Source organism: Chelonia mydas, chromosome 9 (assembly GCF_015237465.2).
Source record: "Chelonia mydas isolate rCheMyd1 chromosome 9, rCheMyd1.pri.v2, whole genome shotgun sequence".
NCBI lineage: Eukaryota > Metazoa > Chordata > Testudines > Cheloniidae > Chelonia > Chelonia mydas.
This window is the reverse complement of record NC_057855.1, coordinates 52,636,853-52,662,605: the sequence shown is the minus strand read 5'-3', so window position 1 is coordinate 52,662,605 and position 25,753 is coordinate 52,636,853. Positions and strand designations below refer to the sequence as shown.

Here is a 25,753-nt window from a genome sequence, read left to right as displayed (position 1 = left end):
TCTTGGGAGGCCGCTTACTGGAAACTAACAATCCCTTCCCCACAAAAAATGCTATCGCTACCAAAGTATACATGGGGGAACTGGGAGACCTGCAATCAAACCAGCCACCTGCTTCTGACCCTCTGCACTCATTCTTGCAGACTTAGGTAGAAACTGCACTACAGCAAGTGGAATTGTAAAGAGGCATAACTTTGCAGCAAGGAGAAATCCAATTCAGCCGTGGAGAATCACACTCAAGACCTCATATTTGAGGGAAGTATGGAGTTAGTGCACAGAAGTTGTGCGCCTTCCCCCGTCCCCCAGCCGTGAGCTGATCTGCAACTTAAAGGCTCTAGCCTGTAGCTCAAGGGTATCTTACTCTCTGCCTTTAACAAGCCTCATGGGTGGGATCCCTGGTACCTGTCCTACTCCTTGTTTAATGCAGCAGCACTTGCAGGTGATTAAGCCTTTTCAACCAACCAACCTCAACTGCACTGATTCCTGGAGACCAGCACAAATTAGCAACCACTGGGCTGCCTGTCATGCCTGCCCTCTACGGTGCTAAGAAGCTGCCATGTGTGTGCACCAAAAGAAGGCAAGACCTACTCCTATTTTAGGAAGAGGGCCCTACCCACCCCCCATCATTTTTAAACAACACTCATATTAGGCAAAAAAAAGTGCAAGGGATAAGTAAATAAAAAATTAGCACCACAGGAAACTGAATAAAGCTGCCCATTGAGTTCCACAAGAATTTTTACAAAATGCTTATGTTTTGGGTACCACAACAGGTGCTAGCATGCTGTGGTTGGCATTTCCAACTTGGGACATGGTGAGGGAGATAATAAGGGCCGAAGCCACTTCACACTGCACATTTACGTCAGCAAGTTAAATGGCACACACAACAGATTCTAAATCTAAAGGTCAGAAACAGATTGGCTTTGATAGCTCAAAACCTCTGGAGTCATGTATCAGGCAAAAATTGTGATTACCCCAGAACAACACCTTCTCACCCTCATTATATATTGTTGACTGAACAGAAGAATGGAGTTAAGAAAACTGCGAAAAGCCTGTCTCTAAAATCTGAATTTCATGGAAGTTACTGTTTTCACATCATTCCCTTCATAAAGAAGATACATCACAAGGTTCCTGCTAAGTTACGCCAAGAGGAATAAGTGCCCTTAATATTACTTACAAATAGCTTTGCTGCTGTTTTTGTCAGATGTTGGAGTTTTTAGTTCTTGTTCAAATTCTAAATCGACAAGAGAAAAATGTGAAGTTCTAGTATACATTTTGTATTGTAATTCCTTTACACTGAATCACCTGGTCCATTTCTATAAAAAAGTGTTTTCCTAACTCATCAGACTAAATTAAAACCTATTGTTAATGTTAATTTCAGATTTTCACTATAATCATGTTTTGTCATGCTCCTAACTCTCAAAAATTCTCCTTCCCAACTGAATTTCCCATGTCTGGTCTCAGCTGAGTCTCCCAATCCAGTACTTAACTACTATGGGTGGGGAAAATGACACTGAACATCTTATGTCCACAAATTCTCAAAATCTAAGGACTACTGATACACAAATGGCTATTTTTCAAACTATCCTAAATCATCAAAACCTATTTTCATCAGAAAAGCATTTTTCAGTAAGAACTACTTTCCTGCAAAATATCAGCTTTCACTCTCCTTTCACTAATTTTATTGTACGAGAAGCGGCTTAACTGCTTTTTGCTCACATTTTCTAAAAACTTCCATTTGGAAATTCATAACCAAATGGAAGTGAAGTCAGTCTGCCCTCAGGGTAGATGGTGACTGAGACACACACACACCCCACCAAATGCTATCATGAGACTGAAGAATTATGAGGAGCAAGCGAACCGAAATAGTGACCATTTTTGCTAAGAGCAGTCTATTGAGAATAGGAGATTAAAGAAAAACATTCTTTACAGTACTCCAAAGCCTACCCTCTTTCAAAATGGCTGCAGACTCAAGAAAAAGAAGTCTTCAGTTATGAAAAGTGGCCCAAAAAAAAAAGGAAAGCATTAATCCGCACAAAAAAATATTCAAATGTAGCTTTGCTCTCCAAGTTTCAGTGTTTTAACTATATGGGGAGTTTGAAAAGTCTGCATTTTTTTTTTTTTTTAGTGAGATCATAAAGGACAAAAAAGATTCTCAGGGTGCCAACTTTAAGTGACCCATTTTAAGATCATTTTAACTTACTTTATAAGATTTACTTTTAAATTCTCAGAAAAGCCTTTCTATATTTAAAATGCTGTAATTTTGGGGAGACTGTTTTTTCCAGACATAAGTGGTGGTATCCCTGCTTTAAATGCAAAACTTAGTCATAACTATGAAACTGCAGTCACTATCTCCATAATACAGTAATTCCCAAACTTGTTCCGCTGCTTGTGCAGGGAAAGCCCCTGACGCGCCAGGCCGGGTTGTTTACCTGCCGTGTCCGCAGGTTTGGCCGATCACAGCTGCCAGTGGCCGCGGTTCGCTGCTCCAGGCCAATGGGAGCTGCTGGAAGCAGCGGCCAGTAAGTCCCTTGGCCCGCGCCGCTTCCAGCAGCCCCCACTGGCCTGGAGCAGCGAACCGCGGCCACTGGGAGCCACGATCGGCTGAACCTGCGGACGCGGCAGGTAAACAGCCCGGCCCGCCAGCGGCTTTCCCTGCAAAAGCGGCAGAACAAGTTTGGGAACCACTGTCATAATAATACAAAGCCAGTTATTCAATTAAAGCCCATCAACTGCCCTGCCTTCCCAATTCTGTGTAAATTTAGAACATTTATTTGTTCCCCCATCATCCTCCTTCATCCAGATTTCCCTTATTTCTCTGGAAGGCAAGAGATCTTACCCATCCCTCCCTCTACTCTCAAGTTCCTGCGAAACATTTTATTTCCTTCTGAGAGATTCTTATTCCATACCCATCACTGTAATCTCTCTCCCCTCACTCCTTTTTCCTCTCCTTTAATACTAAAAGTTGCTGAATCTTGGAAGCTTGATGTCTTACTTTTGTAGCACATTTTCCTTCGTTTGAAATTTAAGACTGTGATATTTTTTGAGGAATTTATTGTCAAGTTGAGCTGCATTAATATTGTAACCTCAGAGTCTAGTCTGCCCGTGCAGGAGAGTTCAACACGAAACACTGCAAATAGAAAATTAGAGTCAGACATTTGTTTACAATACATTTCAACCATTTTTTAATACAATCTTCAAGTGATGCAGGATTCTGTTGCCTTTTTTTTAAACTCAAGCATTTTCTTAGAATTTCACTTTGCAGTTCAAACTGGGTAATTTCTGGGAACACTTATGGTATTTTAGGTAGCAGCTGTCAAATACATTTAAACTACTGAAATTGAAGTTTGCAGATCTCAAAAACCCAACAGTATCTGTGGGTAAACAATGGTTAGTCACTCTGCATTGCAGTTACCAAATATTAATGAATCACATGCAGAGGCTCAGTGTGGTCCAAGGATAGTGAGGAACACACACAGAACTGCTTAGAATCATAGAATATCAGGGTTGGAAGGGACCTTAGGAGGTCATCTACTCAAAGCAGGACCAATCCCCAATTTTTGCCCCAGATCCCTAAATGGCCCCCTCAAGGATTGAACTCACAACCCTGGGCTTAGCAGGCCAATGTTCAAACCACTGAGCTATCCCTCCCCCCTTAAATTCCTCTTATTTTTTAAAACCATCAAGGTGGCCTTTTTGACAGCACCCAAACTGGTCTGAGCAAATTTGTCTGGGAATCTAGCTTAAATTAACATGACTAGGTTTGTTTTCAAGGCTATGTACCAGCATCGCTGATATCAGCGCAACTGCAGAAATAATAGGCTTGACTCTACTGCTTACCTGTACAAAAAGGATAAAAAAGATACAAAATGCAAAACAGCAGCATTTTACATCCATTGCGCACAGGTACAAGCAACTCCAAAGGGTACAAGACAGTGCAGAATTAAGCACAGTAACTGTTACTTTGCTTCTGCAGCAGCAGATGAGTGCGTTTGTGAAAATCCCACACAATGCAGTTTTATTTCTAAAACATGTTCTAGAGAAGAATGAATATACACCAAATAGTTGTTTTTATTTGATTTTTTTACAACGCATCAACGTCCTTAACATGTTAAACTTATTTCTACTACTTTTCTTTTAAAAAGGCAATCATTAAGTTACGTATCTATAAACTAGAGAAGTGGGATTAAAATCTGCACAACTGTTGGCCAAACTGGAATAAGAACCTTCTACATATTCTTGGAATGCGATGCTTCCCTTCTCAGGAAAATTTGTATCCTTTTTCCCCAAAAAGAGGGGAAGGGGGAGATTTATTCTTGAGCACATCAACTTATAATTGCCTTCTAAAAAGGAGCCATCATCATTCACTCTGAATACTTATGCATATGCTAGACCTGTGAAGAACAATCACTGAGAAAATGTTTGTTTGACAGAAACATACCGCTAAACTACTAGCGAACAGGGGAAAAAAATGCATACAATCAGAAGAGCTTGGAATTCTCACTATTTGATTTTCCTTTGTTTAGCATGTTTCAGAAAATAAAATTTGTTTATCGCGTATCTCAGTGCATCTAAATCAAATGAGATACAAACGTTAAGATTTTCTATATACAGAATTATCTAGATGTGTCATAACTGTTGTATCTTATATGTTACGTACAACTAAAGTTACATAAAATTTTACTGTATGCATTTCTGGGGAAACTAGGAAATGTTACTAAGTGCCAGAAAAACAGTATTCATGGTAGTACTGTGCATGTGCCTTCAAAGCTGAAAGCCTGTTTACTTACCTGATAATGCACGAGGGACTTCTCCTTGTACAGAAATGTTCGCCTGAGGCATATCTATAGCCATAGCATTATCTACCTGAAATCCCAGTTTATATTCAACCTGTAACAGTATGTGGGAGAAGGTTAAAAAACTCCAGTGATAAAACAATTAATATTAACACCTTTTCAAGCAATTTTTGATACATAAAATTAAAAGCACTAATCAAAATTTTTGAGTTTAAAGTACCTGAAGTTCATCACCTCACCTAATTTTCACAAGGCATGCTGCTCAGTACTCTGAATATCAGGCTCTGTTATGGTATTTCAAATTGGACATCCAAAAGCACTCTAAATCACTAGTCATGTTTGAAAATTTAGGCCAGAATTGTGTTTGTTTTTTTTAAATAATCCTTTAAAAATACTTAAAATATGGCTAACTCCAATATATTAAGTTTATTTGTTCAAAAGCTAACTAATTCAATCTACGGGAATTTTTTAAGAAATCCAAAAGGACATTACCACTCACCTAGTAAGTTTCAGTATAAGAAGGCTATAAACTACAGGCTCAACTACAGTTAAGGTCTGTTTCCATTTTAAGACCCTGAATCTTAAAAACTTGTTCAACTACTGTCCAGGAGAGCTAGCTGTATTTTAAAGAATTCTTATTGACGTTAGAGGAACAAATCATCCCGATGTGTATTAAGAATAGTAAATATGGCAGGCGACCAGCCTGGCTTAACACTGAAATCCTTACTCATCTTAAACACAAAAAAAGAAGCTTACAAGAAGTGGAAGATTGGACAAATGACTAGGGAAGAGTATAAAAATATTGCTCGGGCTTGCAGGAGTGAAATCAGGAAGGCCAAATCACACCTGGAGTTGCAGCTAGCAAGAGATGTTAAGAGTAACAAGAAGGGTTTCTTCAGCTATGTTAGCAACAAGAAGAAAGTCACGGAAAGTGTGGGCCCCTTACTGAATGAGGGAGGCAACCTAGTGACAGAGGATGTGGAAAAAGCTAATGTACTCAATGCTTTTTTTGCTTCTGTCTTCACGAACAAGGTCAGCTCCCAGACTGCTGCACTGGACAGCACAGCATGGAGAGGAGGTGACCAGCCCTCTGTGGAGAAAGAAGTGGTTCAGGACTATTTAGAAAAGCTGGACGAGCACAAGTCCATGGGGCCAGATGCGCTGCATCCGAAGGTGCTAAAGGAGTTGGCGGATGTGACTGCAGAGCCATTGCCCATTATCTTAGAAAACTCATGGCAATCGGGGGAGGTCCCGGACGACTGGAAAAAGGCTAATGTAGTGCCCATCTTTAAAAAAGGGAAGGAGGAGGATCCTGGGAACTACAGGCCAGTCAGCCTCACCTCAGTCCCTGGAAAAATCATGGAGCAGGTCCTCAAGGAATCAATTCTGAAGCACTTAGAGGAGAGGAAAGTGATCAGGAACAGTCAGCATGGATTCACCAAGGGCAAGTCATACCTGACTAATCTAATTGCCTTCTATGATGAGATTACTGATTCTGTGGATGAAGGGAAAGCAGTGGATGTATTGTTTCTTGACTTTAGCAAAGCTTTTGACACGGTCTCCCACAGTATTCTTGCCAGCAAGTTAAAGAAGTATGGGCTGGATGAATGGACCATAAGATGGATAGAAAGCTGGCTAGATCGTCGGGCTCAATGGGTAGTGATCAATGGCTCCATGTCTAGTTGGCAGCCGGTATCAAGCAGAGTGCCCCAAAGGTCAGTCCTGGGGCCGGTTTTTTTCAATATCTTCATTAACGATCTGGAGGATGGCATGGACTGCACCCTCAGCAAGTTTGCAGATGACACTAAACTGAGAGGAGTGGTAGATAAGCTGGACGGTAGGGATAGGATACAGAGGGACCTGACAAATTAGATGATTTGATCAAAAGAAATCTGATGAGGTTCAACAAGGACAAGTGCAGAGTCCTGCACTTAGGATGGAAGAATCCCATGCACCGCTACAGACTAGGGACCGAATGGCTAGGCAGCAGTTCTGCAGAAAAGGACCTAGGGGTTACAGTGGACGAGAAGCTGGATATGAGTCAACAGTGTGCCCTTGTTGCCAAGAAGACTAACAGCATTCTGGGCTGTATAAGTAGGGGCATTGCCAGCAGATCAAGGGACGTGATCGTTCCCCTCTATTCAACATTGGTGAGGCCTCATCTGGAGTACTGTGTCCAGTTTTGGGCCCCACACTACAAGAAGGATGTGGAGAAATTGGAGAGAGTCCAGTGAAGGGCAACAAAAATGATTAGGGATGTGGAACACATGACTTATGAGGAGAGGCTGAGGGAACTGGGATTGTTTAGTCTGCGGAAGAGAAAAATATGGGGGGATTTGATAGCTGCTTTCAACTACCCGAAAGGGGGTTCCAAAGAGGATGGCTCTAGACTGTTCTCAGTGGTAGCTGATGACAGAACGAGGAGTAATGGTCTCAAGTTGCAGTGGGGGAGGTTTAGGTTGGATACTAGGAAAAACTTTTTCACTAGGAGTGTGGTGAAGCACTGTAATGGGTTATCGAGGGAGGTGGTGGAATCTCCTTCCTTTGAGGTTTTTAAGGTCAGGCTTGACAAAGCCCTGGCTGGGATGATTTAATTGGGGATTGGTCCTGCTTTGAGCAGGGGTTGGACTAGATGACCTCCTGAGGTCCATTCCAACCCTGATATTCTATGATTCTGCAAATGCCTGCACACAGTAGCTCAGAAATAATCCTACTAAAAATTCACATGCATGCACACTCCTGTAACTTGGAGTATGTAAAGCAGCGTTTCTCAAACTGGGGTCTGTGGACCTCTGGGGATCCCCCAAGGGCACTTCAAGGGGTCTGTGAGCCCCGCTGATCAACTCCTCCCCCTCCAGAGTCGTAGAGGGGCTAAGGCAGGCTCCCTGCCTGCCCTGGCTCCCTGTTGCTCCCAGAAGCGTCCGGCACATCTCTGAGACCCCGGGGGTCTCTGTGTGCTACCCCCACCCCAAGCACTGACTCCGCAGCTCCCATTGGCCGGCAACTGCGGCCAATGGGAGCTGCAGGGACAGTGTCTGTGGGCAGAAGCAGCGCATGGAGACCCCTGACCCCCCTGCCTAGGAGCCTCTGCCAGAGAGATGTGCCGTCGCTTTCAGGAGCCCACCCCCCAACCCAAACTCCCTCCCAGAGCCCACACCCTCCTTCACCCCAACCCCTTGCACCAGCATGGTGAAAGTGAGTGAGGGTGGGGGAAAGCCAGCAGCAGAGGGAGGGGCAATGGAGTGAGGGGAAGGGGGGAAAGAGCTGGGGCGGGGGGGGGGGTCCCAAACAGGCAGGATTGGGGGTCCCCAAAAATTTTCAAATCAAAATGGGGGTCCTCTGGTTGCTGAAGTTTGAGAACCGCTGCTTTAGATTTTATTTATATATGTCAAGCATTTGTATTAATTTACTCAAACCCAGCAAAACAACTGTGGTTCAAGTTTTACAAAAACATTTACCCTCACGGAGACTAGACAGATAATTTCCGCTGCAAAAACTTCAGCCACAAAGTTGAAGTAATAAGTAAATCAAAATGCTTTAAAATGGAAATGCATAGGCAAACTTTACTACAGGTGTTGCTGCGCACTCCAATTATAATGGATACATGAAATAAAAGATGACTTCCTTTCCATCTTATTGGGATTTAATGATCTCTAAATACCACGCAAATAGATCCCTCTCTTCCCTCAAGCAACGTCTTTTCTAGGAATCCACAGAACACAAGATTCAAAGTTTTCAAAGGCCTTAATTCACAGCTGCCTGTTTCATGTTTAATTCACTGCCAGTATACCAACTGACAGGTTACCTATAAATGTATCAATTTTGAAGTAAGAAGGATGATGCCCCAAAAAACACTTATTTAAAAATACTCTGAACACTTTAGAAATGTATCCAACAAGCCATGCCCTTTTCTTCTCAGTCTTTAATTTCTTCTTGAGCACAATTAGTTGGTTCACTCTGGCTGTATAAATAAAAAAAACTAAACAGCATATCCTTTTATGGGCTAGCATCTTCTAATTTGTGCAAAGAAAAAGAGCAAAAAAGTGGTCCGACTATTGACATTGACCTTTTGTTAAAATCTAGGCAAGACATATTCATATATTAAGGTATGTAATGCAAACTCTATTTAGGCTTACCTTGGATTTAGCATGCCAACTGAAATGAAGACTGTTGGTCTCACTGGGTATTAACAGATTGAAGGACAATGCATAGTGATTAATAAGATCATTCCTCACATAATATAGCTCTGCATCAAGACCTAGAAATCAGAGTATTTAGAAAAATATAAGGTAAGGAAAGCAAAAGCCACTAGTAACTGAAGCACAACTACAGTCTCTCTTTTATCTGAAGTATTCCTGACTCTTTGTACTAGAAGCTCTGCTTTTTTTATATATATATATATACACACACACACACACACACACACAAAGTTCATAAATTCTATTTTTATATGCATAGTGGAGATAGACCATCATTTTTGCCAGTGTTGAGAAGTACTGCAAATTCCTGACAAAGTATTAGTTCATAAGAGGAGCTCACACCTTAAGGACAGAAAGATGGACCAGGTCAAGGAAGGGGAAACAAAGGGGATTTTCTATACAAACTAACAAGAATCACTACAGGCAGTAATGAAGGGATCCCTCATCTCATGGACCACATACTGTCTATTCCTGTGCATTAAGGGCTCAATTCTGCTCATGTTTACAATGATATATGCAGTGCTGGCAGACCAGGTGCCAGCTCAGGCCAAGAGCCCTGGTCCTCACTGAATATTGACAAATGCATAGCTGGAAACCAGTCTGGGTCACCTGTGTGTTAGTATTGTTAAATAGAGTTATAAGAATGTGTTTAGTTTTTATGAAACGTATGTAGGATGCTGCTTGTATTAATCTTACTAATATCTGTACCCCATGTTACAAGGTAATATTTAAGTGTTTGCTCCATAACTATAAAAATGTTTGCTAAGACTTACAAACCCCAGCTGTCAGGAGAAAAGCATTACCAGGTGGGAAATACTAGTTTACCAGAAAAGATGTCATTTCCTCCCCAACAAAAGGCAGCCTACAGACACCAGACAAACCACTGGAACATCAGTGGACAAAATACTTTGCTGATTGATTCCCCCGCACCCATGGAGAGGGTACATACGCAAGCCCTCATCCCACCACAGCTTGAACACTGAGGGAAGGGAATAAAAATTCCTGACCAGAAGGATTTGTATCACTATGCTGCCTGGAATTTGGAGAGGGCAATATTTCTAAGCATAAGCAAGGGCTCCCCAAGCTGCTTAGCCCTAAACGACATTAAACTTTAGTTAGTTTAATACAGGACTGGCTACAAGCATTGTCTTTAGTGAGAGATCGAAGATACAAGTGACTTGGGGTAAGCGACTGGTCCTTTGGGACTGGGAGTAACCTGAATATTGTTGTGATTTTTCAAATGCAAGCTTGCCTGGGTGACAAGACAGATGCCCGAGGGGACTGGCTCTGACTCCATGTTAAGGCTGTTATAGTGCTTGAGGAGTTCACACTTGATACTTTATTGGTGCAATCTAATTATAGAACACAACCAGTTTGGGACTTGTGCCTTGGTTTGTAACAGTCTGCCCTGAGGTTGATTCCCATGTTCGTGAGCCACTCCAGACAGCTTGACAAAATAAATTCAGAATTCACTGTAATGCATTTACAGTGTTGTGACTGCAAACAATTTGGACCAGGCCATCTCATTTTTTGAGCACAGTTCAAAACTATTTAATGAGTGAGGCAAAGGCTCTGAGGAATTAAGTAGAGGTATGTGAAATTTTATCCAAAAATGCAGATTTCACAAACTCTTATCAATTTCACAAAATGGTTCGATTAAAAACAAAAACAAACATTTCAATTTGACATTTTCAGAACCTAATGTTTTGATTTGACATATCTTCATTTCAAACCTTCCTTTAATTTTATTTAAAAGAATTAAACACGTTAAAAAAGGACTCAATCAAAAATGTTTTCGGAAAACAAATCATTTCATTGGACCCGAACCAACAAAGTTTTATTTTAATTTTTAATAGTATCATTTCAACCCAAACCAATTTGGGGGGTTTTTTTGGAATTGCCAGCAAAGCAAAAAACCCATTATTCTCCCAGCTCTAGTATTTAGCGCATATAATTAGACCATAGTATTGCATATGCACAAGGGGAGAGAGTTAAGATTTCACAGGCAACCTTAAGGTTAGCATTTCCTCTCTGATATACTTTATAAAAAAAATTTTTAAAGGGAATTTCCTAGTTTTTTTCTTAAAAAAACAGAAAAATCCATAACATTAAAATTATTTGCTAAAGAACATCAGATTGCAGTTTCCCACCCAAGATGCATATTCTGATGCAATGGATACTGCAGATGCCTGCCTCGTGAGGGACACGGCTTCCCGCAGCTCCCACTGGCCAGGAACGGCGAACCGCGGCCACTGGGAGCTGTGAGCAGCCGTACCTGCAGACGCTCAGGTAAACAAAATATCTCACAGCCCGCCAGGGGCTTAGCCTCAACAAGCCACAAACCGAGTTTGGGAACCCCTGCTCTACATAAAGCGGATGAGGCATGAGGTCTGTATGACTGGTCAAAGGCCCCAGAAGCATTGGTGGCAGAGATAGCACTAACACTATTTAGGTAAAACTACTGATATGCATGGCAAAAGAGAATCCATTTCACTCCCCCACAAGTGTAAAAAGCAAATCCCAGCTCAACACTCATACTATGAGACCATATGCATCTCAACCAACTAGGTTTTCCTTTCGTGTCTCTGGATCAAGGGCTGACTTGATCAACTCTGTCTGCAGTACTAACAGTACACGTAAGCAGGAAAACCCCAAAACCAAACAAAAAACCCCACAGATGCCTGTTCTAAGGCAGTGGTTCTCAACCAGGGGTATGTGTACCCCTGGGGGTACTCAAAGATCTTCCAGGAAATACTCAACTCCTCTAGATCAGTTTCTCTCAACTTGGTGGCTGCAACCCTAGGGGTGGGGGTGTCACAGGACAGGTTTAGGAGGTTGCAAGTGAAGGGCCAGCATTAGGGGGTGGCAAGCAGGGCTTTAGCCCTGGGCAGCAGGGCTTGGGCTTCAGACAAAGCTCAAGTGAAAAACAGGCTCAAGTATCACACTGAAATGTAAGTACAATATTTATATTCCAATTGATTTATTTTATAATTATATGGTAAAAATGAGAAAGTAAGCAATTTTTCAGTGCTGTGACTTTTGTATTTTTATGTCTGATTTTGTAAGCAAATAGTTTTTAAGCGAGGTAAAACTTGGTATGCAAGACAAATCAGACTCCTAAAAGGGGTATAGCAGTCTGGAAAGGTTGAGAACCTCTAAGGACCTCAGTCTGAAGGTAGAAGTGTGACGGATGCCCATTTGTAGTTTACTACTCTGTATCAGCAACTCGTCTCAGGCCTGACATACACGTTACACTGCACATATTAACGTCATGATATTTATTTAAAAGGTGACAGTGTACTCCTGGAATTCTGCACCAAAAAACCCACGCATGGCTGCATATTTTCTTTGTCAAAATAATGCAATATAATCACACCGGTTTCACTTATTTTGGAAATTTATTTAAACTACCATACAGAAAAAAAAAATCACAACTGTTCTGCATTTCCTAAACACATGAAAGTTAAGTTACAAATACTTGGTAACCAATACCCTGCATTCCAGTTATAATCCTGGATTTTCATTTAAATTACATTACTTTTATTTTGGTGTTTGATGTTCTATAAAGTAGAATGACAGGTTTCAGAGTAACAGCCGTGTTAGTCTGTATTCGCAAAAAGAAAAGGAGGACTTGTGGCACCTTAGAGACTAACCAATTTATTTGAGCATGAGCTTTCGTGAGTTACAGCTCACTTCATCGGATGCATCCGATGAAGTGAGCTGTAGCTCACGAAAGCTCATGCTCAAATAAATTGGTTAGTCTCTAAGGTGCCACAAGTCCTCCTTTTCTTTTTATAAAGTAGAATGTTCCTTTAAATTGCTCAGACTTTTTTTACACATGGAAGTCAGACAGTTTTGCTAATCACTGTCCTGCATCTTTTTTAAATGGATAAGTACAATAGATCCTGACCTGTAATCTAACCCCATTGTGCCTCTCTGGCACAGGGAAAAAAGCAAGAAAGCGCAGACCTTCCTAGCTGAGGATTACTCTGATTTACAACAAGGCTCCTTTACAACACTCTGGCAAGGTAAAGGAGCCTTACTTGACTAAGAATGGGAACAATTAACTAACAATGGGAACATTAGCAGCCTGCCTACTTAGCTGTTGCATTTCTGCTCTCCCCCAGGGACAGAGCCTCCTTCACACAACCAAGTTTGGGATACAGCAACAGCAAGCGAGAGAGACAGAGTAAGGGCATGGCTACAGATGTAGACCGCTTTGGGTTAAAGCAGCCCTAAGAGACCGCAGCAGGGAAAGCGCTGCAGTGTGTTCACACTGTCAGCTGCAAGTGCACTGGTGTGGCCACATTTGTGGCATTGGGAGCGGTGCATTATGGGCAGCTATCCCACAGAGCACCTCTTCCCATTCTGGTGCTGTGGCTTGTGGGAAGGTGGGAGAGGGGGAAGGGAGGGTGTGGGGCATTCTGGGTCCTGTCACAACACCCTGTGATGCATCGCTTCGCATCCCAGCAATCCCTGTGCTTCGGTCCACAGTTGGTGCCAAATTTCAATGTTTTTTGTACTGAGCACTCTGTCTTCACTTTCATTCTGCGGGAATGGATCCTGAAGTGCTGAGGAATATGCTGATGACTCTCGTTAGCACGTCACGAATTGCAGTCGAGTTACTCCTTAAGCTACAAACTGACAGTGAGGAGTCCAACAATGATGTCGGCTCGCATAACACATATGACACGAGATTGCTAGTGGCATTCACAGACATACTCACCACAGTGAAACGCCGCTTCTGGGCTCGGGAAACAAGCACTGAGTGGTGGGATCACACCGTCATGCAAGTCTGGGATGACTAGCAGTGGCTGCAGAACTTTCGGATGAGAAAAGCCACTTTCATGGGAGCATGTGCTGAGCTCACCCCCACCCTGGGGCGCAAGGACACAAGATTGAGAGCTGCCCTGCCGGTGGAGAAGCGGGTGGCTATTGCAATTTGGAAGCTGGCGACTCCAGACAGCTACCGATTGGCTGATAACCAGTTTGGAGTGGGAAAGTCGACCGTTGGAATCATGTTGATGCAAGTTTGCAAGGCCATTAATCACATCCTGCTCAGAAGAACTGTGACTCTGGGTAATGTGCATGACATTGTGGCTGGCTTTGCACAAATGGGTTTCCCTAACTGCGGAGGGGCGACAGATGGGATGCGTATTCCAATTCTGGCACCAGCCCACCTAGCCTCCAAGTACGTTAATCGGAAGGGGTATTTCTCTATGGTTCTCCAGGTGCTTGTGGACCACCGTGGGCGTTTCATTGACATTAACGCAGGCTGGTCTGGAAAGGTGCATGACGCACGTATTTTTTGGAACACTGGCCTGTTCAAGAAACTGCAAGCCGGAACTTTCTTCCCAGACCAGAAGATCACCGTAGGGGAAGTCGAAATGCCCATTGTGATCCTTGGAGACCCCGCTTACCCTTTAATGCTGTGGCTCATGACACCCTACACAGGGAGCCTTGACAGCAGCAAGGAGTGGTTCAACAACAGGCTGAGTCGGTGCAGAATGACTGTGGAGTGTGCTTTTGGCCATTTAAAGGGCTGGTGGTGCTGTCTGTATGGGAAGCTGGACCTGGCCGATGACAACATCCCCATGGTTATATCCGCGTGCTGTACCCTCCATAACATTTGTAAAGGGAAGGGTGAATGATTCACTGAGGCATGTAACTCGGAGGTTCAACGCCAGGAGGCTGAATTTGAACAGCCAGAGAGCAGGGCTATTAGAGGAGCCCTGCCCAGGGCTGCAAGGATTAGGGATGCCTTGAGGGAGCAATTTGAGGCTGAAAGCCACCAGTAATGTTTGATGCCCTGCACAGGGGTGAAGTGCAGTAGTTCCAACGTTAGCAGGCATCTGTGTTTGCTACATATGATGCACTGACTTGCAGTGCCTGTTGCTTTCCTGGGCTACGGTATCTTTTACTTAATGCAACATTAAAGAATGCTTTCAAAACCAAAAAATTTGTTTATTGAAAATAAAATTCATTTATTGAAAAGAAACAACTGTTTGGGAAACAGAAAGGACATGACACATCTGTGCTGTTTGGGACGAGGGAAGGGTGTGGGGTGGGGAACGGGACAATCACAGATTTGCGTATGTCCCGTTATCATACTCAGCCTTCCTGTCTGGAATGCTGTGCAATGAGTGCTGCACTTCAGGCTGGCTAAAAAGCATGGTGATGGGGGTTGAATGCAGTGGGTAAGGGTCGTAGTTTGCGGGGCTGGATGGTGAAGCTACAGGTGCTGGAGGCAGCTGGTGGTGATAAGAACCCAGATGTTGTGGAAAGTGGGTTGGTGGTGACGTGGGGACACAAGGGACAGTTTTGGGACAAGGGCTGTGGGGGGGGGGGGGGGTGGAGACGGGCGTGGAAGCGCTCTGCCTGCACTACTACGAGCACTTGTATCAAGTCCGCTTGGTGCTCCATGCTGCTTAGCAGCCACTCCGTGCTTTGGTGCTGGCAATCCGCATTCTGCTGGCGGACCCACCTTTCACTCTCCCACCACTCCTGCACTTTTTGATTTTCATTAAGAGACTGCTGCATTACTTCATGCAGCATGTCCTCTTTGCTTCTATGTGGCCACTTCCTGATTCTCTGGAGTCTTTCAGCAGGTGATAACAAGGACTGCTGAGATCTCAAGGTTGCATCTGGCAAAATGCACTACTTAACAGAGGCAGCATTGTTCAGACCAGACAGAGCAATGATTTGCCCGTACTTAAAGAGGAGCACAGTGTACACAATAGCAGAAATTGCCTGTCCCAAAGCGAGCAAACATAACTCACAGGAGCCCCAAAATAGTGAGTAAGCACAGGGTCAAGCATGACTGATTGTTTCACAGCCATACTGGCCTCTGGGGTTCTGTGCCTTGGGGAGAGCCAAGGGCTGCAGGGGGCCCCTATACTGAACACTGTCCCCACATTTTCCACAGGATGAGTTCGTCCTGGAAGATATCTTGATGCTGAGGGTCACCTTGGAAGCAAGAAAGGGTCTTCTACTACAATGCGGCTTCCGCCCTGGTCCACATGCAGCTTGCCTGTGTGCAGCAATGGTCCCCCTGCTCATCGCGGCACAGTAGCACGGACATGTTAGCCTTACCATCAGAGGAGTGAAGTTTTGGAATAGCCTTCCAAGGGAAGCAGTGGGGGCAAAAGATCTATCTGGCTTTAAGATTAAACTCGATAAGTTTATGGAGGAGATGGTATGATGAGATAACATGGTTTTGGTAATTAAATATTCATGGTAAATAGGTCCAATGACCTGTGATGGGATATTAGATGGGGTGGGATCCGAGTTACCCAAAAAAGAATTTTCTGTAGTATCTGGCTGATGAATCTTGCCGATATGCTCAGGGTTTAGCTGATCGCCATATTTGGGGTCGGGAAGGAATTTTCCTCCAGGGCAGATTGGAAGAAGCCCTGGAGGTTTTTCGCCTTCCTCTGTAGCATGGGGCATGGGTCACTTGCTGGAGGATTCTCTGCTCCTTGAAGTCTTTAAACTACAATTTGAGGACTTCAATAGCACAGATATAGGTGTGAGGTTTTTTGCAGGAGTGGTGGGTGAAATTCTGTGGCCTGCGTTGTGCAGGAGGTCAGACTAGATGATCATAATGGTCCCTTCTGACCTAATATCTATGAATCTTACTGGGACAAGGAGCACAGTAGCTCTGCCAAGGAACCTGCACAAGCGGATTGCCTAGCTTCTGCATGAGACCTTTGAAGAGATCACTGAGGCCGATTACCGCAATGTGAGAGAGCACATCAATGCCCTATTCTGCATCTAGGCATGCATGCAGCCCTAACCATTCTCTCTGCAACCCTCCTTGCCCCATGAGCCCACACCGAACAACTTCCTTCCCAAAATAAAAGCCATTTACCGGGCACCTCCTCTGGTGTTTGTTCTTCCCCAATCACCGTCCGCTGCGACTGGCTACCTTCCTCCTGACTTGAAAACAGCTCCTGGCTGTCTGCATCTAGGGATGCCGGGCTGTCGTCCTCCTCCTCAGCACCCTCACTCCCGCTGTCCTCCTCCTCCTGCCTTGTTGAACTGGGCTCTGAAGTGTCCATGGTGGTCTTCGGTGGTGGGGTCGCCCCCAAGTATTGTGTCCAGCTCTTTGTAGAAACGGCAGGTAGCGGGGGCAGCACCGGAGCGGTGGTTTGCCTCACGAGCTTTGCCGTAAGCATTCCGCAGCTCCTTCACTTTAACCTACACTGCAGTGCATCCCGGTCATGGTCCCCTTCCATTATGTCTGATATCTGCCCGAAGGTATCGTAATTCCTATGGCTAAAGCGCAGCTGGGACTCGACAGCTTCCTCCCCCCCCAAAACACTGATGAGGTCCAGCACCTCGCCATTGCTCCATACTGGGGATCGCCTGGCACGTGGAGGCACGGTCACCTGGAAAGATTTGCCGAGAGCTCTCCACACCTTGCTGACCAAACAGGAAGGGGATTTTCAAAATTCCCAGATAATTTAAAGGGAAGGTCTGACAGTTAGTCACCTGAGGGCAGGGCAGTAGAGTTCAAAGTGATGACCAAAGTGGCTAGAACAGGCATTGTGGGACTCTGCTGGAGACCGATCAGAGCGCATAATAGACCAAGGCGCCCAAACTGGCGCCACGGCGCTCCAGCTGGGGCTCAGCAAATGTTATGCTTCACGTGGAGGTGGATTACCAGGAGCACTCCAGCCATGGAGTCCGAGTGCTGTACGTGCCTTGACAGTGTGGAAGCCTCATGAGTTAGGGCGCCCGGGGCTGCTTTAATGTGCTCTAACTCACAAGTGTAGCCAACCCTGTAGGTGAAATTACAGGTACCCTCTGATGATATGCCCCGGAGGCTGTACACAGACAAAAGGTGACAAAAAAGGTTTCTCCAATATCAAGGCGAAAGAAAATATGTTAGCAAATGCACAGGGCAGGAAAGATGATTGACCTGCTGCCTCTGGGTTAGTCAGTGTCTAAACCTCCTGCAGTTTTGTAAAGGGGGAGATTTGACTCCAAGCAGCTCTGTGTTCCCACCCTACACTCTATTGTAATAATAATGGTCCAAAATATACCTTGTGAGGTATAATTTGGAAGCTAATAAGTCAGATTCTTACATGACTTATGTAAGAATACATACATACATATCCTGCATGTGATATGTATTAACAGTTATGGATGCATGCTGGAATTAAAGTGTGTTGAAACCAGGCATGTCGGGGGAGTTGGTAAACAGGTCTGCCATAGACAAAGGAATGTGTATTTGCTTCTCTGACCAGCCCAGTCATCAGGCAGAGACAATAAAGGTCCATTTTTATATATCAGGTAAACAAAACTATGAAACAAGTAAGGGAGGAGACAGCATAGTATCTACACTCAGCAGGAGAGAGAAACTTGGTCTGTTTTTTACTTTTCCACAAAGACAAGGGAACTGAACCTGTGACAAGCAACTGAACCAACTGACTGTATATAACTGTATTTATAAAGGTATACAGATTAAGGTCTTTTCTGAATGCTAATGGCACACTGGTGATTAATATCGTGAATTATATTAACACTGTGTACAAAAATATAGATTTAGAAGGATATTATGCTTTAAAGTCTGTGGCCAAACAGGAAGAAACAGGTTCTATCCCAGACAGGAGAGAAGGCAGCTGTCTACCTGTCTCCAATCCAATTAAGCAAGGTGTGATCAAAAGCAACAGAAGCCCCATTTACACAGAAATCAGCAGAGGGGTGGGGAAGCCCACAGGAAGGGAAAAACAGCATGAGGCATCCTGCATCTTGAAACAAAGGGCATGTCTACACTGGCAGAGTTACAGCACCGCTCCGAGAGAATTGAAGGGAAACCGCTGTTCTGTGTTCACACTGTCAGCTGCCTGCACAACAGCGTGTTCACACTTGTGGCACTTGCAGCAATATTCAGAGCGGTGCACTCTGGGCTGCTATCCCACAGAGCACCTCTTTCTCTTCTGCCACTAAGACTTGTGGGAAAGCGGAGGGGGTCACAGGGCATCCTGGGTCCTGTCCCAATGACCAGTGATGCATTGCTTCACATCCCAGAAATCCCTGTGCTTCCGTCCGCATTTGGCGCCATCTATCAACAGTTTGTATATCACGCTCCCTGCCTCTCCAGGCTGCAAGAATGGATCCTGATCTGTTGACCAGTATGTGCTCGCTCTGAACAACACGTCACAAGTGACAGTGGAGTTATTCCTAAAACTACGAAGTCAAGAGGAGTGCAACGCTGATCTTGCCACACGTAGTAGCTACGACACAAGATTACTTGTGGCATTCACGGAGGTGCTGACCACAGAGGGACACCGCTTTTGGGCTTGGGAAACAAGCACTAAGTGGTGGAATCACATCGTGATGCACATCTGGGGTGACGAGCAGTGGCTGCAGAACTTTCGGATGAAGAAAGCCACATTCATGGAACTGTGTGAGGAGCTCGCCCCAACCCTGTGGCACAAGGACACGAGAATAAGAGCTGCCCTGCCGTTGGAGAAGTGTGTGGCGATTGCACTGTGAAAGCTGGCTACTCCAGACTACTACCAATCAGCCGCTAATCAGTTTGGAATGGGAAAGTCTACCGTTAGATTCGTGTTTATGGAAGCATGCAGGGCCATTAATCGCATCCCGCTCCGAAAGACCGCAACTCTGGGCAATGTGTGTGACATTGTAAATGGCTTTGCGCAAATGGGCTTCCCTAACTGCGGAGGGACGACAGATGGCACGCATATTCCAATTCTGGCACCAGACCACCTAGTACATTAAACGCAAGGGGTATTTCTCCATGGTTCTCCTGGTGCTTGTGGATCACCGTGGGCGTTTCACAGACATTAACACAGGCTGATCCAGAAAGGTGCATGATGCATGCATCTTTCGGAACACTGGCCTGGTCAAGAAGCTGCAAGCAGGGACTTTCTTCCCGGATAAGATGATCACCATAAAGGAAGTCAAAATGCCCACTGTGATCCTGGGAGACCCCGCCTACCCCCTTAATACCGTGGCTTATGAAGTCATATACAGGGCAATTTGATAGCAGCAAGGAGCAGTTCAACAGGCTGAGGAAGTGCAGAATGACTGCTGAGTGTGCTTTTGGCTGTTTAAAAGCCCGCTGGTGCTGACTCTGTAGGAAGCTGGACCTGGCCGATGACAATATTCCTATACTTATAGCCACCATAAGGATCAGGGATGCCTTGAGGCAGCAATCTGAAGCTGAAAGCCACTAATATTTGTTGATATGCTAAGGAGTGCAGTGCTTGTAATGCTCGAAGGTGATAGGTGCACATGATGCAATATATGGATTTAACATTATCGTATGTTGCTTTGCAGGGCTCTTTTTGCTTTCAGTTAATAGAATAAAGATTGCTTTCAAACCAGCACAATTCTTTTATTAAAAAGACAACAACCAAAGGAGAGAGTCAAACAAAAAAACCCAGCAGCAGTGAGAGAGATGGGGGTAGGGATGGTACCAGGAGGAGGGGTCCAAGGATCATATCCAACCTTCTCCTTTGTAGTACAATGCAGCAGGTACTGTACTTCAGCAGGGCCAAACTGCAGGGGGATGGGCATTGAGTGCAGTGGGTAGTGGGAGTCCGCAGTGCTGGACTGTGAGGGGGAGGAGTGGAATGCCGTGGGTATAGACTGGAGAGAGGAGGTTAATAAGTCTGTTGGCAGTGTCTGGGGAGCGCATGGGAAAGAGTTTTGCGACAGGGGCTGCAGGGGAGGGCGGGCGTGGAACGGCTCGATTTGAAGAGCTAGTATTGCCTGGAGTGTGTTTGCTTGGCACTCCATAACCTTAAGAGCCGCTTAGTGTCTTCATTCTGGCATGCTGCATTCTCCTTTTGGTCCCTCTTCTCGCTGTCCCGCCACTTCTTCAATTCCTGTTTCTCAGTGGCGGAGTGCATCATAACATCATACAGAAAGTCCTCCTTTGTTCTTCTTGTCCGGTTTTTAATTCTGCGTAGCCATTCAGCCGCCGATAACAAAAAGAGGGAGGCTGAGCTCCCAAGGTTCTCTCTGTGAAGTTTAAACGCAACGTTTTACAGAAGCAGTAATGTTTGCAACACACAACACTGATTCGATGATTTAAAACACAGCCAGTACTCACACACCAGTCACTAACTGGCTGACCCTAGGCAAGCACACGAGCCATAAGACCCCCAAAATGGTGAGTAGCCACAGGGGCAGGGTAAATCACTATTCCCGGACCTTGCTGTACACTGGGCATGTGGCTCTTGGGGAGAGCCAGCACTATAGGGGGGGCCTGATAATCACTCCTGTCCCCACACTTTCCACAGGAGGTGATCATTATGGAAGATATCTTGCTGCTGAGGGTGAGCACGGAATCAAGGGAGGGTCTTCTCCAAGACTGCTTCTCCAAGACTGTGGCTTCTGCCCTGGCCTCTGTGTGGCTTGCCTGTGTGCAGCAATGGTTCCCCCTCTCCCCCATCACCCAGCCCATGATGGCACAGTGGCACAGGAAAGTTACCGTTAATGGGGCAAGAAACAAAGTGGCTCTGCCGAAGAGCCTGGGGCAGCGGATTGCCCAGTATTTCCACAAGAGTTTCCTGGAGATCTCTGAGGGAGATTCCCGTGAAGTGAGGGAGTCAATCAACAGCCTGTTCCACCGCTCAGACTATCAGCGATTCCCAAAATCAAATCCACTTACCAGGGGCCTCCTCTCCTATTTGCACTTTGCCAAGATCCGACTGCTGTGACTGGCTAGCCTCCTCCGGGGTAGAAAAGAGCTCCTGGCTGCATGCATCTCTGACCTCCGAGTCATCCTCTGCCTCTGGGTCCCCCTCCCCCTCCGCATCCAGATTTCCTCCTCTTGGCTCTGTCCACTCTTGACTGGCACGTGAACCACCAAAGTATCCACAGCAGTCTTTGCAGTGGAAGTGGGGTCGCCGCCGAGTATCATGTCCAGCTCTTTGTAGAACTGGCAGCTTGTGAGCGCAGAACCAGAGCGGCAGTTTGCCTCCTGAGCCTTGTGGTAGGCATTCCGCAGCTCCTTCACTTTGACCCCCCACTGCAATGTGTCCCGGTCATGGCCCCTTTCTGTCATGCATCGTGAAAGCGGTCTGTAGATATAATTCCTACGGCTGGAGCGCAGCTGGGACTGCACTCCTCTCCAAATGCTGATGAGGTCCAGCAGCTTGGCACTACTCCATGCGAGGGAATCACCTGGTGTGTGGAGCAGGCATGGCCACCTGGAAAGATGGACTGAGACCACTGCACGCATCACCGAGCAAACAGGAAAGGGACTTTCAAAATTCGAAAGGACTGTATGGGGTGGGGCTGACAGTTGGTCACCTGAAGGCAGGGTAGTAGAGTTCAAACAGATGACCAGAAACGAAACAACAGGCATTGTGGGACACCTCCCAGAGGCCACAGTGCTGTAATTGCCACAGTGTCCGCACTAGCACCGTAGTGCTGTAGCCCCAACGCAGAAAGCCGTATGCCTCTCATTGGGGTGGTTTTTTTAAAGTGTTACAACTGCGCAGTTTCTACACACTAAGTGGCTTGGCAGTGCATACACCTTGGGAGTTACAGAGCAGAAAGCTGCTTTACTGCACAGAAGCTTGCCAGTGTAGACAGGCCCAAAGTCATTGAACTTTGGAAGATATAAGCAAAGACAGAAGCCATCTTTGGCATCCATCATTAGAAGACACACAAGAGAACAGAGCTCTTCCAAGCTGAGGAATATGGGTCCTTCAACCAAAGCTGGGGGGAGAGGCATTGAAGTCTTTGGCAACTAAATACAAGTAAAAACCTCCTTCGGAAAAGATCTTTTGCCTAGAAAGACAAAGGAAGCCAGCATTTTGTACTTCTGTGGAAGGTCCTGACTGAAGGAAAGTGAGTTATAGGTGAGAGAAATCATCCTGAACAAATTCAGTACCTCGCTAGATTAAGTTTTAGACCAGTGATACTGAGATCTCCGTGGTTCAGGAGCAAAATTAGCAATCAACATGAGCCAAAAGAGCCACAGTAGCGTGAATTCATTATTTCATTTACTTCAGTACTATACATTCATATTTAAACAGCATGGCAGGGAAAATATTTAGTTTTTATATATACCCGTATATTATTCTCCCAGCGAAATGACTGACAAAGTATTACTATTCTATCAGCTACAAGTGGTTAATATAGTAAATGCATCCTGACTGGTTAATAATTAAAATCACACCGTGTTTTAATATCATGTGCTGCAAAGAGCTGTAGGAGACACATTAAAGAGCCACTTTGCAACTCGTGAGTCTTTTTGAGTATCTCTGTTTAGACTTATATGCATATTTTCACTTTTTTTTTTTTTTTGGCTTGTCGCCCGTTCTAACTTTATTCCTTTTACTTGGTATCATTTAACCTATGTTATATTGTTGATTTGTTTGGGTTTTTTTACTATAAACCAACCCAGTGCTGTGTTTAAATGGAAGGGTGTATTTGCATCAGTTAAGTTAATAAGCTGTGATGTGCTTTCGCATCTTTAGAGGGACAAACAAACTTTATTCTCTCTCTGAACTGTCTAGGAAAGGGCTAAACATTACATAGCATATGGTTCTGGGAAAATTGAGGACTGGGAGGGTGTTGGGGTCACCCTGCAAGCAGTGATCAAAGCTGGTAGAGAACAGGGAGCATGACTGGTGTGCTGAAGGCAAGCTGCTGGGGTCAGAGTTACTGCACCAGGGCTGCAGTTATATAGACTCTCAGTGTGACCTGTATGCTTGTTGCTGACTGTGAACATCCCAGACAGGGAGTTACAATAGCAAGGCATGTGAAGCACCCAGGGTTACAAAGCAGACGGTGATTCAACCCCTCACTGGTCTGAAGTGCACCCTGAACCCTATGGTAAGAAGGTATACATTTTCGTTCAAATCTTTACAGCACACTAGAGAACACTCAGGATGAGGTATGCTTATAGCTGGAAAGTGACAAACTAGGATTATTTTAAGTTTATAGAAAGAAGGGAGGGATAGAATTTGATACATATTAATATGAAAGTTACTCCAACACTACAAGGAAGCATGTCAATATTAGTTCATATCTTTAATTTTTCCCTCTAAAGACTTGCCTACACAGTTTTAGTTAAACTTATGCAAAATCAGTAGAAAACCGTATTTCGTTAAATCAACTATTCTAGTGATTTAGTTAAGCCAGCGCAAAAACTGAGCATAGACCATTCTTAAGTAAGTGAATGCAGCGCTGTCATTCTAGGCATAATAGATATATGCACCTTATTCCCACACCACATGGAGGTAATGATATTCCTCTTGATTTTTTTTTGTTGATTCTCACTAAATCCCCTGCTGGCTTATTAGGATACTGCACCCAAGTTGAAACCGCAAGGTATATTGTCACTGCTGTGGAGAAAAACCGGAGACTGGATTAAATTTATGAAATGAACTAAATGAAGCATTGAGACTAATTCAGACTAGCCCGGACGAGAAATTCTCTTTCAAACCAGATCCCTTAACTAAAATATCTCACTATTGTAGGGAACAGACATATTTTAAATATCACAAAGTTAATCATGGGGAAGAATCTGATGGACAGTAGTAGGCCCCCACTTAAGAGAAGAAAAAATACAGGCAAGAAAACTAATGAACTTTTCAGCAATGTGGTGTCTGCTACTCCATTCTAGACATGATGGAAAGTAGCAAGCAGAAGAGAGGGAAAAACAAAACAGTGATTAGAAAATTGCTTAAACCAGATTACTACATTCAAGCCATACATCAATAGAACACTTTCAAAATGTTCACTGCAGATTGTATGTATGAAATCTCTCTTTAGGATGGAGCTTATGGACTTCACTGAAGCAGGATGGGGGAATAACTGGAGAACACTACAAATCAGATCTACATGAGATGAAGTAAAATCTGTCTATTTGATAATGTTTGGTGAAGAAAGATATGGAACAGAAGACAGTGCCCTGGCAAATATTATAAGATGTGCTGTTTACGTCCTACAATGACATCAAACATAAGTTCCTATATTGGGTGATTCACAAGCTTAAAAATAGTGAACTTTATTCACCTAAGAATCTCTCATTTAGATGCTTTTCCAACCAGTTTTTGCGTCCCTCATATATGAAAAAAAAAAATCATTCAAACAGATTCTCAAAGTGTAAAGAAAAATTTTTGGGCTATACCAATCTAATGAACACAACTGTTTTCTAAACAACGTTGGTTTGAGCAGCATGAGAGTAAAGAAGTTGACTTACTCTGTGAAAAGCTGAATTCCTCTTTGGAACAAAGTTAGGAGGAGTTTGTCTGAATCACTTTCATAGCAGATAAGACTGGTTAAAGGAGAAAGCTTCCAGCCTACTAACTTTTCGTGCTGATAAGAAAGCAAACAAACAATACTGTCCCCACCAGAATTCAGAAGGAACTCAAGGTTCAACAGAAACCTGTGGCATCAGACAGATTCCATTGCCTGAAGGGCTGCCAAGCTGAAAATCTTTGTAGGAATACTACTTTTAAAAACAGGGCAGAGCTAAGAAATTGGCATTTGTGAAAACCATCTAAATGAAATTCCAAGATACTCTGATTTGACAGATTCAATAAATTTGTCATTTCTCTGATATTCCTGCCTGGCTGTGCAAAGACTTCAACTTCAAAAAGGAAATCCACTAGCTCTTAGGAATACCCATGCTCTAGATGTGACCTTTCAAGTACCAGGATGGTACCAGGAGCTTGCAGGCAGATGACATGAGCTACACAACCACTCTGCTACATTGTTTTAAGAACTGCTGGCCAACCCAATAAAGTGGCAGACTAGGTGTCCCTA

The 25,753-nt window shown here is 44.3% G+C and overlaps 1 protein-coding gene across 4 annotated transcripts in view; it reads right to left on the bottom strand.

Moving 5' to 3' along the window:
• Positions 1 to 25,753, bottom strand: part of RYK (receptor like tyrosine kinase) — a 152,691-nt gene that overhangs the window by 96,169 nt on the left and 30,769 nt on the right. For all 4 annotated transcript variants that reach the window (XM_037909812.2, XM_037909811.2, XM_037909810.2 and 1 more), the window contains exons 2-5: positions 8,927 to 9,048; positions 4,785 to 4,884; positions 2,990 to 3,124; positions 1,172 to 1,228 (exon numbers count right to left, since the gene is read on the bottom strand). In XM_037909812.2, coding sequence (XP_037765740.1) covers positions 1,172 to 1,228; positions 2,990 to 3,124; positions 4,785 to 4,884; positions 8,927 to 9,048 — 414 coding nt within the window. The remainder of the gene's footprint in view (positions 1 to 1,171; positions 1,229 to 2,989; positions 3,125 to 4,784; positions 4,885 to 8,926; positions 9,049 to 25,753) is intronic.